The sequence below is a fragment of the Hydra vulgaris genome, chromosome 12, assembly GCF_038396675.1.
Source record: "Hydra vulgaris chromosome 12, alternate assembly HydraT2T_AEP".
Lineage (NCBI taxonomy): Eukaryota > Metazoa > Cnidaria > Hydrozoa > Anthoathecata > Hydridae > Hydra > Hydra vulgaris.
This window is the reverse complement of record NC_088931.1, coordinates 72,133,678-72,148,640: the sequence shown is the minus strand read 5'-3', so window position 1 is coordinate 72,148,640 and position 14,963 is coordinate 72,133,678. Positions and strand designations below refer to the sequence as shown.

At 25.9% G+C, this 14,963-nt stretch overlaps 1 protein-coding gene across 1 annotated transcript; it reads left to right on the top strand.

The window, feature by feature from the left end:
* Positions 1-9,900: 9,900 nt before the first annotated feature.
* Positions 9,901-11,790, top strand: LOC136088987 (uncharacterized). The gene is made up of 2 exons (XM_065814333.1): positions 9,901-10,195; positions 10,778-11,790. Exons 1-2 carry the CDS (start codon positions 10,055-10,057, stop codon positions 11,528-11,530), a joined length of 894 nt encoding a protein of 297 aa, XP_065670405.1. The 5' UTR covers positions 9,901-10,054; the 3' UTR covers positions 11,531-11,790.
* Positions 11,791-14,963: the final 3,173 nt, after the last annotated feature.

The window sequence follows — 14,963 nt, the reverse complement described above, 5'->3', positions numbered from 1 at the left end:
TACATATTTTTTTAGTTATTTCAATAAACTTTAGTTTAACTTTTTTCCTTTCCTCTAATATTAAAAGTTTGTCAGAAAGTTTGAAGATAAAATATCATTTACATGTAGACCAAACCAGTTGTTATTGGTTAGTATGATATTGGGTTGGATTTGTATGTCATGTAATGTAACATAAAAACAAAAGTTTTATTATTTTTTTTTTTTTTTAATATAAGCCAACCTAAGTTGTAAAACAAGCTAAGTAATAAAGATTTTGAAAGCAACTATTACTTTACAAGAGAGTAAAAATTTTTCAAAAAACATGGGGTTGAACACTACATCACCAAATTCGCTGTAATTTGGTACTAAAATTTGGTACCAAAGGAGCTTAAAACTTGCTGAATTCGAAAAAATTATAATCTTGCATCTCTCAAAACAATAAAGTTTTTTTTTAGATTTATTTTACTTATTTTTATTACGTAACAGATATGTCATTTGCGTTATTTTCATTATGCAATAGCTATGTTATTTGCACTTTATTTGTCATTAAATTAAACAATATTATGTTAACTTTTTTTTATTGATTGTTTTATTGAAATAAAATTGATCTCATCAATAAACTAAGTAATACAATGACAAATATACATAATAATGTTCAATAAATATTGCCTTGTTAACTTATAGAACTAAATAAAATTATACTTAGTTATAATCTTTGGTAGATATTTTGTAGAGAATTGACAAAAATCAGTAGATAATTAGGCATTTAAAATGTCTATTAAAACTAATAACTTTTTGTTTAAGCAATATCCCAATGGGCACGTTCATAGTACTTCAAAGAAGGTCAGAATTGGTCCGTTCGGACGTTCAAAATTTTCGTCCGTCCATTTCGGAGCTCTAAAGGACGTTCAAAACACTCAGTTCGGAAGTCCACACTAGGTGCAATGGGACGTCTTGTTCGTTCATTCAACATTTTTTTTTATTCAGCTCACTCTCATACCAACTCCATTTCTAACAACAAGTTGTTTTTTTCCCACAGGGTCTAAATATATGATACATGTATTTAGGGATTCAACACAAGTGGTAACCCTCATTAGGATACTAAGGTTATTGCATAAATAATTAAATCCCAGTATTGACACAAATCATTACAAAAGAATAATATTTTTGATAATACTAATATATAAATACAATTTACCAAAAACATTTTTTGGCTCGTTTTTATATGTCGTCAATCGAACCATCGATGTTGCTTGCATCAACTAATTTTGTCACCATTAATAGTATCTAAAGAAATAATATTTATCACAAAATTGCCAGTCAATAATAAGGCATGTTTTAGAAAATCAAAAATAAACAATTAAATTCAAAAGCAAAGTAAAGAAACTTTGCTTTTGAATTTAATTGCTAAAAAGTCAACGAACTAAAAAACATCCACAATAAAAACTTATATTAAAATATTTGTTACCAGTTTTTAAAAGTCATACATAAACTAAATTAAAATGAAAAACAACCGTAAATATATTTGCAACAATGAATAGGAGAAAATGAGCAATTTATTACTGTTTCACGTTCTTCTACTTACTTTTTACAAAAATATTTCAGTCTTATATAAGATGCAATTGCTACAAACTTGCATTCAATGCTTACCTTTAGTGCATTTATAATAAGCAGTGCTTGTAAATTTTCTTTTTCATTTTCTTCTATCCTTGCTAAATAATGCCTGCATACCATGATAGCACTCAAAATATTTTTAACTGTTTTCCGTGGAGTCGCTCCTCCCACTCCTCTTATTTGAGTAACCTTAAAAGTTATTAAAATAAATTTAAAGCATGATTAAATATTGAACCAAATTTAAATACCATATAGAGTCACAATATATTATGAGCAAATAAGTTTTTATAAGTACTAATGTGTGATATATATATATATATATATATATATATATATATATATATATATATATATATATATATATATATATATATATATATATATATATATATATATATATAAACTTTTAGCTTTTAAGTGCACACTTAATGATGGGTATCAAACTTGGATTTTCTTGTTAAAAAAGCAAGCGCTCTGCCACAACACCACAACAATTACTATTATCACTACAACTATTATTATTATCACTAAAATTGGTATTTCTTACACACCCAGACATCACTCTTCAGCAATAATAAAAATTGGAATATAGACTTATAATGTCAAAGAGTGAACATTAGAAGTTACCTTGCATTGCCTTGAACTTGTTTTTAAAATATTTTCAATAATATTGAATTTCTCAAATGAACTTTTGAGAAATTCAATACTATTGAAAATATATATATATTTTTTTCCATATTGTCAACATTCAAACTCCACTTTGTTCGATGTTTTTATATCTATCAAGGATTTGGGCTTTTTTTTCCTCTCCTTTTATTTAGCCGTACAAATATTTACAAGTTCCGTGTTTTATAATATATATAAAAATGACAAGGACGAGAAGAAGACAGATTTGCCTTATCACCAAGTCCCTTGTTTTTTCTAGACATTTATATAAATACATTGTAACTAAAATTAAAAATTAAAAATGAGAGAAAAAAGCAAAATGCTTCAAAGAAGTTTATATAAAATGCAAAATAGTTAAAGTCTATAAAAGTTGTTTTTAATTAAAGTTAAAGAAGTAGTTTATTCTCAATAACATGAAGATTAACTTACGGTCATGCAATGCTATATATATTCAAATTTCAAAGTTATTCATTAAAGTAAAATTTTAATAAATCATTAAAGAAAACTAAAACCAACAGCATAAAAAGAAAACATGAAAAATAAAAACATAAAGGTTAATTTATAATCAGAAGACACTATATATATATATATATATATATATATATATATATATATATATATATATATATATATATATATATATATATATATATATATATATATATATATATATATATATATATATATATATATATATATGTATATATATATATATATATATATATATATATATATATATATATATATATATATATATATATATATATATATATGTATATATATATATATATGTATATATATATATATATATATATATATATATATATATATATATATATATATACACACATATACATATATGTATATATACACATACATACACACATATATACATATACACACACATACACACATATACACACCCATACGCATACACACACACATATACACACTCATACACATACACACACACACACACATATATATATATATATATATATATATATATATATATATATATATATATATATATATATACATATACACACACATACACATATATACTTTTTCATAATATAATTAAATATAATGTATATAATTAAAGACTTTAGGCCTTTTGAGACAAACAAAGCATGCACTAATAAATAATTTTCAAATATAAAATTTTTATAGATAGATTTAAAAAAAATTATCTGTTTTTTCATTATTTAAAAGTAATAGTTTTAGCTTTTGTTTAAACTGTTCAAGAGTTGTAAGTGTTTTAATATCATTACTAATTATCTTATTCCATACATTAGGTCCTCTAATAGTTATTGAGAACTTGGTTAACTCATATATAGTTTTGGGTTGTACAAAGTTGTTACTTGAATATTTAATCATGTATTTGTGTTGAATTTTATTAAATAATGGTTTGAAGATATTTGGTATTGTATTATTATTAGTTTTATACATTAAAATTAGCAGATGATATATATTTATTTGGTACAAGTTTGATATTTCTAGATTGTTGAACAATGGTCCAGAATGTGAGAAGCGGTGTGCATTTGATAATAATCTAATTGCATGTTTTTGTTTGCTAAATAGCTTTTTTGTCTTTGACTTATTGATGCTGCACCAGGCAATGTTTGCATAATTCAGATAGGAATGAATAAATGAGTAATAAATGTATTTCAAACATGATTGATCTAAGAATGGTTTTGCTTTATAGAGTAATCCGATATTTTTAGAAATTTTATTTTCAATCATGTTTATGTGGTCTTTCCAATTTATGTTTTCATCTAGAATTACACTTAGAAATTTCGTTGAACATTCTTTTTTTATGATGTATTCTCCAATAATAAGTTTTGGAACTGCAAGAGGTATTTTATCTTTTTTATGGAGGCGATGAAAAATAGTATAATTAGTTTTAGTTAAATTAATTGTAAGTTTATTCATATTTAATCATTCGGTTAGTTTTAGAAGTTCAATGTTGACCGTTTTAAATAATGTTGTTATATCACTGTGAGAATAAAATAAATTTGTGTCATCAGCAAATAAAATAGAATCTAGAATATTAGAAGCTTTGCTTAAATCATTAATATAGATTAAAAATAAAAGTGGTCCTAATATAGATCCTTGAGGAACGCCGCAAGTAATTGACATATTGTTAGTTTTTTTAGTCCCGAATGAAATATATTGTTTTCTATTAGATAAGTAGCTTTTAAACCAAGCTATGTTTATATTTTTGATTCCGCAGTTTTCTAATTTTTTAATTAAAATGCTATGATCAACAGTGTCGAACGCCTTACTAAGATCTATGAAAACACCTAAAGTGAACTTGTTTTTGTCAAAACCTTGAAAAATAATCTAAATGAGATGAAGAATTGCATGATCAGTAGAGTGCCCTGTTTTGAAGCCAAATTGTTTGTTATAGAGAATATTATTTTTTTCCAAAAATGAGTATAATTTGTTATACATAATGCGTTCTAGTATTTTCGAGAAGCATGGAAGAATGGAAATAGGTTTATAGTTAGAAATATTAGTATTAAGGCTACGCGGTTAAGGTTTTTTTCAGTTCGGTTTTTTTCGATTCGATTTTAAACTTAAACCCATCGGTTCGGTTTTTTTCCGGTTCGGTTTGGTTCGGTTCGATTAAAAACAAAATATGGTTTTAAAGATAATTATTTATATATATATTTTACAACTTTAAAATATAGTTTTTTTAAAAATATCCAATTATAAATTAATTTTTATTTTTTTAATGTTTTCTTTTATGTAAACAATTTTCTCGACATTTTCAATGGCCAATGTGGTTCTTCTGGCGGTTACGACATTACCGGCAGTTGAAAAAACTCTCTCTGATGTTGCAGAAGTTGCTGTTATACATAAGTATTTTGGTGCATAATATAGCAATAATTAGCATAACAATTAATTAGCTGCTCAGCACCATTGAGAGGATATCTTTCCTGTAGTTCACTTATCAGCATTTTTATAAAAATTCTTGTTGCTTTGTCTTTGTGATTTTGCTGGGCAAGTAGTTCTTGGTGCAAGGAATATAATGCAGGTATTACATCTTGGATTGTTGGTCTTTTATCAGCTGATAAACCTAGTGAAATGTTGTAAATTTTTTCAAGAAACGGCATGCTGTATTCTAATGTCTTCCATTGATCATCTGAGGGGCATGACCTTTCAAATTCTTCATTTGATTTTGCAAGTGTTTTGATCGCTTCTTTAAGTTGAAGGACTGACTTTATGCACATGTACTCAGAATTCCATCGTGTTGTACACGGAACAATCAATTTCTTGGCCTTAATTCCAAGTTCTTTGCATGCACCTTGAAGCTTAGCAGTAGAGAGATAACTTCTATGTGTGTGTGATGCTAAATCTGTGCAGTTTTTAATTGCTTTTGAAAGTTCAATTGAATTTTTAATTGCTTTAAGAATAACTATCTGGATTGTGTGATCGTTGCAGCGCAACTCTGAGTTAATTTCATCACTTTCTTTAGCAGCTAAAACAATGTTGCTGCCATTGTCATTAACGCAGGCTCTGTGCACTTCTTCATTTAAGTTCAAATTAGCAATAAAAGTATCCAGGTTTACTGCGATTGCTACCCCAGTGTGTCTACCAGTAAATGGTGTGCAAGCAATGAGAAAACTCAATAAATTAAAATCTGAATTAATGTAGTGAATTGTAAGACTCATGAAGGAATCATTGTTTCGACTTGTCCAGAGATCTGTTGTAAAACTAACTCCAGTCACATTTGGAAAATCTTTGACAAATTCTAGTTGTAACCCTTCCTTAACTTTGTCATACAACATTGGAAGTTTATGACGTCTAAATGTTGATGCAGATTTGACAGTAAATTTATTATTTACTTCATCAATAAATTCTTGAGCTCCTTTATTATCCAAAACTTCAAAAGGTAGACCTAGAGTGCAGACAAACTTTGTTAAATCTAAGTCAAACTTTAATTGCTTTGGATCATTTAACCCATATTTTTGATTTTTTAATATACTACTTTCAATTGTTGTTGTTTTGTCGTCTTTTTTTATATCAAACTTTCGTTTATTAGGTGCCTCTATGGTTTTTAAAAGATGTTCCTTCCAAGATGTTTCATGTTTGGTTTTAACATGGCTGGTTATTGTTGAAGTACTGCCACAGTTTATTTTGTAAGATTTATAGCAAATTTTACATTTAGCTTCAAATTTATTCAGCTTTTCAAAGAATTGCCAAATACCACTTTCTTTCGGCATCTTCAATTTCAATAAATTATAATTGCTTGTATAACCGGACTAAAAAAAAATTAAATAAAATAAACAAAATATATACATATTTGTTTTGGTCAAGTAACAGATAACTAAGTTGATAACAAGTAGTATAAGATTAGAAATTGTTAAAGTTAGATTAAAGACAAAGTAAATCACAAATTATATTTAAAGTATATTCACAAAAAAATTTAATTGAAAGCTTATTCAAATTTAAAGTTTACAATTGTTTGTATGTTTGTCAAGCTATTATGAAAAATAAATATATGTTAAACAGTAAAACTTATTTGTTTTATTATTTATCTAAATTAAAAAGCTACGTTCTTATAATAAAAATATTATACAATATATTTTAATTTTTAAGTAAAATAAAAAATTACAACAGGTTAGAAAAAAAGTTCAATTTAATCACATGTTACAGTACAATGGTATCAGAAACTGTTAATAGCCAATATTCTTCTTGGTCCGCAAAATTTGATATAGTTTTGTGGCAACTGTTTACGACTATTTTGGAGTTATGTTTACAATCTCATCTTTTTGACTTATTTTTTTTCTGTGGTTTAATAATACTAAACTTTCATAAATAAAGTTTATTAAAAAAATATAACATTAAGTTTTATAATTTTTAAAATTTTTATATAGGTTTTTCAGCTTTTTTCGGTTTCGGTTCAGTTCGGTTGATTATTTAAAATATTTTTATCGGTTCGGTTCGATTCGGTTTTCTTAGTTCGGTTTTAACCGAAAGAACGGTTCGGTTCGGTTAACCGCGTGGCCTTAATTAGTATCATCTCCAGACTTAAAAACTGGTATTACCCTTGCAATTTTAAGTTTTTTTGGAAAGATTCCTTGTTTAAACGAAAGATTAAATATATACAAAAGAACTTTTTTAATATAGAAAATACATTTAACTACAACATTACTACCAACATTATCAAACCCTTGTGCTTTGTTTAATTTTAATGAGCTCACAGCATCTAATAATTCTTTTTCAGTTAACTCAGCATTTTTCATACCTGAATTGCTAGGAGTCAAGTATTTCTCCTTGTTAAACTCACTGTGTTTTAATTTTGATGCTAAATTTAAACCTGCATAGACAAACACCTCATTAAATGTTTTAGCAATTATAGATTCTTTAGTAATATCTTGGTGATGATAGTTAAGTTTTTTTGGAAGACCATTTAGCTTAAGTGTTTCTTTTCCAATTATAGATTCTTTAGTAATATCTTGGTGATGATAGTTAAGTTTTTTTGGAAGACCATTTAGCTTAAGTGTTTCTTTTCCAATTACTTCTTTGATGACTTGCCACGTTTTTTAAGTATCGCCTTTATATTTTATTATTTTATTTGAATAGTATAATTTCTTTGAAAGCTTTATGATTGATTCAAAGTGACTCTTATATTTTTTATACCTTAATTCATTTTCATAAGTTCTTTTTTTCAGAAACGCTTCATACAATCTTTCTTTTTTTTTTGTTGATGATTTTATTATTTCTGGTGTAATCCAAGGGTTTATAAATGTTTTAGTTTTAATATTTTTTGTTATCACTGGGAAAGCTTTATCATAGTGTTTTTTGAATATTCGAAGGAAACTGTTATAAGCAGTATCTGTGGTTTGAATTTGTAGAATTTCATCCCAGTTTTCAGAAAGTAGAGAATTATTAAAAAGTTCCATAGAAATGTCATTATATATTCGATTTGTAATAATAATTTTTTTTGAGGGGTGTGTTTGACAACTTTATGCGCGATTATAAATATTGGGAAATGATCCGATATATCAGATATTATTATTCCAGTTTTTATTTTATTTTTTGTATATTCATTAATTATTATTTGATCAATTAAGGTTGCGCTATTCCTGGTAATTCGTGTTGGTTTATTTATTGTTGGAATGAACCCATTTTGAAATATGATGTTCATAAAATTTTTTACATTTTTGTGTCGTAATCAAGCGCATTATAATTAAAATCCCCAACAAAAAAGGCATGTTTGTCACATAAAATTTTGTTTTTGATTAAATTTTTAAAGTATTTTTCAAAAAATTTGTTATTGCCAGATGGCGGTCTGTACACAACATGTACAATGATGTTTTTAGTGATTTTATTTATAACTTCAATCGTTAATGATTCGCAATCATTACTTATAGCACTAAATTAAATAAAGAGTTGTGGATAAAAATACATACTCCTCCACCTATTGTCTCGGAATTTCTGACTTGATGAATAACTTTATAGTTTTGTAGTTGAAAATTTGAATCTTTTTCAACTTGTTTATCTCGACACCAGGTCTCTGTGAGGCAAATAATTTTAAAATTAATTTCAACACTATATAAAAAATCTTTAAATTTATCAAAATTTTTTTGAAAGCTCCTAATATTTAGGTGTAAAATAGAGAATTCATTAATATCTATATCAGCAGAAAGATTAGAAATATCGGAATTATAATAAGAAGGGCATATGTTGCTAATTATTTCATCAGTGTTAAAAAAATTAACGTCTGGATCTGAACGATTCTCTAAAAGTACATTTTTATTTGTCTGGAATGCCCTAAAGCTTAATTCACAAAAATTTATACCTTCCATAATAACAAGAAAGGTTATACTAACAAAATATTTAAAGTATAAAATAAAATAATTAAAGTTTAGGAGGTAATTTCCTGAATTCTTTTACTATTAATTTATCGTAAATTACAACCGAAAACATACCATTTTTCCTATGTATCTTCATCTGCTCGAATAGTTTTTTCCTGATAGATGCAGTTTCCAAAGAATAATCCTCATTGATATATATTCCCGATCCTTTTAGTTTACTCGCACTTTTTAAAACTTTTACTTTATCTTTGTAATTTAACAGTTTCATTACTATTGATCTTGGTCTACCTGCTTCAATTTTTCCTGAACTGTGTGCTCGCTCAATCACAATTCCTTTTAAATTAAGTTTTTTTTCAAAAATATTTAATACCTTTAGTTCGGTGTCATCCCAACTTTCATTTTCATTTTCCGATAAACCCTCTATTCGAAGATTATTCCTTCTTTGTCTATCCTCAAGCTGCCTTAGTTTATTATCTTCCGTATCTCTGCTCTCTGATTTTGATATGATTTTTTTTTCTAATTCGAGATTTTTTTTTTCTCGCATATCTTGTGTAAAGTTCAGACTTTCTTCTATATCTTTTTGCACAATTTCATTTTTGTTTAATTTTTTAACGTAATTTTTTTGTTCCTCTTTAATTAATATGTTGTCTTTTTGGAGTGTTGAACACAAATCTTTTACAATGTTTATTTCTTTTAACAGACCATCAATTCTATCGTTTGTTAACTTCAGATTTCCGCTTATTAGTTTTAGAATATCACTTTGTTGCTTAATAAACATTTCGGCGGACGTGTAATCGGCGCACCCCCCTAAATTCGGTAACTACCGACAATTAACGAGTGTGATTTGTTTTAAAATCTATTGGTTAATAAAAAATCAAATGATTGGTGGAAAATAGTTTCGGAATTTGGAAATTCCGAAACCACGTTTGTATATCACTTTATGTTAACTTCTCAACGCTTTGAAGATGTCTTCTCTTACACATTTTATTGAACTAATAAATGAGGAAAATTTAATAAGATTTCTCCAGCACTACAGATTAATGGATATTCAGAAATTTTGTGAATGCGGACATGCTATGAATGTTCAAAAGTATAATCGCTGTCAGGTAAATGTTTTTAAAAATTAACTCATGCTTAAATTGCGAAAAATAAATAATAAAACCTTTAAAAAATTATCTTTAGTTCAGCTGTGGTAATGTTTATATTAGCTTATATTATTGCGTTAAGCTTTAGTTAAGCTGTTTCAATGTTTATATTAGCTTATATTATGTTTATATTAGTTTATATTAATCTTTGTTTGAGCTTTGTTAATCTTTATTTTTAATAAAGATTAAAGCTAAAAAAATATTTAAGCTTTGTTTAATTATCTAAATATTTTAAATAAAGAATATACAAAGCTTAAATACTATTTAAGCTTTGTTTATCTTTATTTAGGCTTGAACAATATTTTATTAGGCTTTGCTAATCTTTTTTTGAACTTGAGTAACGTTTATATTAGCTTTGTTAATCCTTATTTAAACTTTGGGAATGTTTACTATCACAAAAACATTAATAAACTTTCATTAAGCTTAGTTTTAATTTTTTTTTGTGTGCTTATTTTAAGACAAAGTAAACTTTTTTAAGCTTTGAGTTTTTATTAATTGTAGTCAATATCAGAATAAGATTTATCAAATTTACTTTTCATTTAGGATAAACATATTTGGAGGTGTTGTAAATGCAAGAAGACAAAGACAATTAGAAGTGGCTTTTTTCAAATTTGTTCATCACTAGACATAAGTAGTATTCTTCAACTTATGTTTTTATGGATTGCGGAGGTGCCTGTCACAACAGCCAGTGATATAGTTGGTATTTGCAAAAATACATCAATTCAGTGGTATCAGTACTTTAGAGACTTTATATGTTCCTTTAAAATAATTGATGTTCCTGATAGAAATCAGTTAGGTGGTCCTGGCCATGTTGTTGAAATTGATGAATCGTTAATGTTTAAAAGGAAGAATAATATAGAGCATGTCGTCGAACAACACTGGATATTTGGAGCATATGATCTAATGACTAAAAAGGGATATTTAACACGTGTGGAGGATAGATCTGCTGCAACATTGGTTCCATTAATTCAAAGATGGGTGGCTGTTGGGTCTACAATTCATTCAGATCAATGGGCTGCCTACAATAATTTGAATAACATCGGTTTTAACCATCTCACAGTAAATCACACAACCAATTTTGTTGATCCTGTAACGCAAGCAACATCAAACCATGTTGAGGCTTTTTGGAGTCGAATAAAGCGAAGATTGAAATTTGTTTGCGGGTCACAAGGTGATTTGAAGTGGAGTCGACTTGATGAAGCAATATACAGAGAGTATTTCGCTTTTAAAACTGAAAACCTTTGGCAAAACTTTACAATTTTTTTACAACATGTACATGACAAGTATCCTCTTTAATAAAATAAGCTGTTTTATTTTATTTACTGAAATTATTTTATTAGAGAGGATGCCTATTTGTAGGTTTCTATACTATTTTTAATATAGATTTGCTATTTTTAAATAAATGATATTTAAGCAGAATTATAAAGTTAAAAAATATATATATAAATATATGTGTGTGTGTGTATATGTGTATATATATATATATAATTTTGAAAAAATTTTATTTAATAGTAAATATTTTATTTAATAGTAAATATATATTTTTTTAGTTTTAAGCAAGCTTTAAAATACTAATAGTAATAATATTAAAAAATATTTTGTAAACAAGTTCTTTTTTGTAAATAAATTGTTTTATCTCGCATCTTTGTGATTAAGAAATAAGATAAAAAAAAGAAAACTTTTTTTTTGTTGTAAGTTTATTAGATAACTTTTTTTTAATGTTCAATTTCGCTATATTTTATTTAATATAGAACAATATATAAAGTTAATAAAACAGTGTTTTGTTTATGTCGATTTTTTTCTTTTCGTACTTTAAGTAAACATTACAAATTAAATTGCACTCGTAAATAACTCCGTACCGCAAGTAAACTAGATCCTAAATCACACTCGTTAATTGTCGGTAGTTACCGAATTTAGGGGGGTGCGCCGATTACACGTCCGCCAACATTTCGTTGAATATATCTCGTACAAGCTTTATTGAAATAATTTGTTCCTCGTTTGATAATTTATCCACGATATATTACTTTATTTTATTTATGTTCTTTTTTTCCGTTAATAATTCCTACTTTTAAGGATATATAAATACTAAAACTTAAAAATACTACGATTTATTTTCTTTTAACTATCAAGCTCGCAAAAACACATCTGCTCATGAATAAAGCATGCGGCAAAAAAAAAAAGGACTTGAGAATCATGAATCCGCTGAAAATTTTTCTGCAAATCTATAAACGAAGTGTATTGAAATTAAACAAAGAATGAAATCAAAAAAACAAACAATAAGCTAAAAGTAGGTTTCTTAACAATTTTAGTTATTACGCTGCATCCTGTTTTATATAAATTTTATCTTGAGTTTATTTTAATTTAAGAATATTAAAGTACTTAATATATATTTTATATATATTAAATTAAAAGAAAAATGCAATGTCAATTGGGTAAAGCAAAAAAAAAATCGAAAGCAGAAAAAGCCAGAAAGATTTATCGTTGTGCTATAAAATTGCAAAAATTGTAAACTCAAATGCACTTAAAATATTTGAGCGGCCGTGGCGCAGTGGTTAGAGCGCTTGCTTTATAAGCAGGAGATCCAGGCTCGAAACGAGCTCTGGACATATTTTCGCGTTACGTTAAGGAAGGAGGCATGAACTTTCTGGTTAAATGCACTTCCGCGGTGCTCTGTGACAAGACCGTTAGGACTTCTTGGGGCACCTTAAGAAAAAAATATATATATATCTCTGAGATTGAGCGTCAAGTATTATTCAATAACAAAAATCGTGAGAAAAATGCTGCCGGACGCTGCTTTTAAAAATTCTTTTTCATATTCTATATAGAGTTTATAAATCCTACTATCTTTAACCATTGAATATTAGTAGCTAAAGAATATTTTACTTTCACAAATTTAATAAAAGCTTAAGGTGGTACTAAAGCATCAAAATCATAAAAAAAAAACGATTTTGGGATTTTTATTTCAATGTATGTAGAATTCAATTCTGGTTTCCGGTTTTTTGTTTCAATATACCGTATAGGGATTGCAATCTCGCATAGCGGGATCCCTCAATCCCGCATTAATTTAGCGCATGCGAGATCCCGCAAAAACTACTGTGGGATCCGCGGGATTTTGAAATTATTGCTTTTAAACAAAAAAGATATCAAATTAAAAGTCTTTAATGTATTTGCAAAACAAATCCATTTTACTATTTGCGAAACAAATCCAATTTACTAGTCATACAATGCACAATGAAGTGTATACTGAGAAACTTCTAAACTATTTGCAGATACGACGATACTGAGTCAGGGATTAATTGAAATGTTTTATTAACTGTCTGAGAAACGATGTGTTATTTATTAAATAAGTAATAGCTATTTATCAGAAACTGTCTAAGTTTGTCAAATATATATATATATATATATATATATATATATATATATATATATATATATATATATATATATATACATATATATATATATATATATATATATATATATATATATATATATATATATATATATATATATATATATTAGTAGTAGAAAATTTTTTTTTGAAAATTTTTATTTGAACTCATTTATTTTTATAGTTTTTTAGGAGAAACTTATTTTCGTGCCTACATTTAGAATCGGAATTAATTTCTATATATCTATTCTATATTTATTCTATATTTCTATATATATATATATATATATATATATATATATATATATATATATATATATATATATATATATATATATATATATATATATATATATATATATATATATATATTAGTAGTAGAAAATCACTTAACGAAATTTTTTTCCATTTAACACTGTGTTTCATCAACAAAGATTCATCAGAAACGGATGATCAAATTAATAAAACTTCAATTTATACCAAAATTAAATTACACGAAGTTGCAAATGTCTTAACTACTGTAAATTTTCACACATTTGTGGAATTTGCTGACACTATTATAAAAAGAATTCTTTAGAAATGATTACTTATGCTATTTTTTTAAAATGTTTTTTTAAAAAGGGTAGTTAATGTAAATATTATTTGCACTCATTTATTTTTATAGTTTTTTAGGAGAAACTTATTTTCGTGTCTACATTTAGAATCGGAATTAATTTCTAAATGTAGGCACGAAAATAAGTTTCTCCTAAAAAACTATAGAAATAAATGAGTTCAAATAATATTTACATTAACTACCCTTTTTAAAAAAACATTTTAAAAAAATAGCATAAGTAATCATTTCTAAAGAATTCTTTTTATAATAGTGTCAGCAAATTCCACAAATGTGTGAAAATTTACAGTAGTTAAGACATTTGCAACTTCGTGTAATTTAATTTTGGTATAAATTGAAGTTTTATTAATTTGATCATCCATTTCTGATGAATCTTTGTTGATGAAACACAGTGTTAAATGGAAAAAATTTTCGTTAAGTGATTTTCTACTACTAATATATATATATATATATATATATATATATATATATATATATATATATATATATATATATATATATATATATATCTTCAGCTATTAAAATATTTTTCTTAGCTATAAATATAAAAAAATCATTCAAAAATAAACACTTATTTAGCAAAACATTAGTCGAACTCGTTCAAATTTTTTTTTGTTTAGTTAATGATTATGTTGAAATTTTCGCTAATGAGTATGTTGGAATTTTTGATTATGAGTATGTTGAAAACCAAATTTAGATTCTTTAGACTTTGATAAATTATTGAAGCA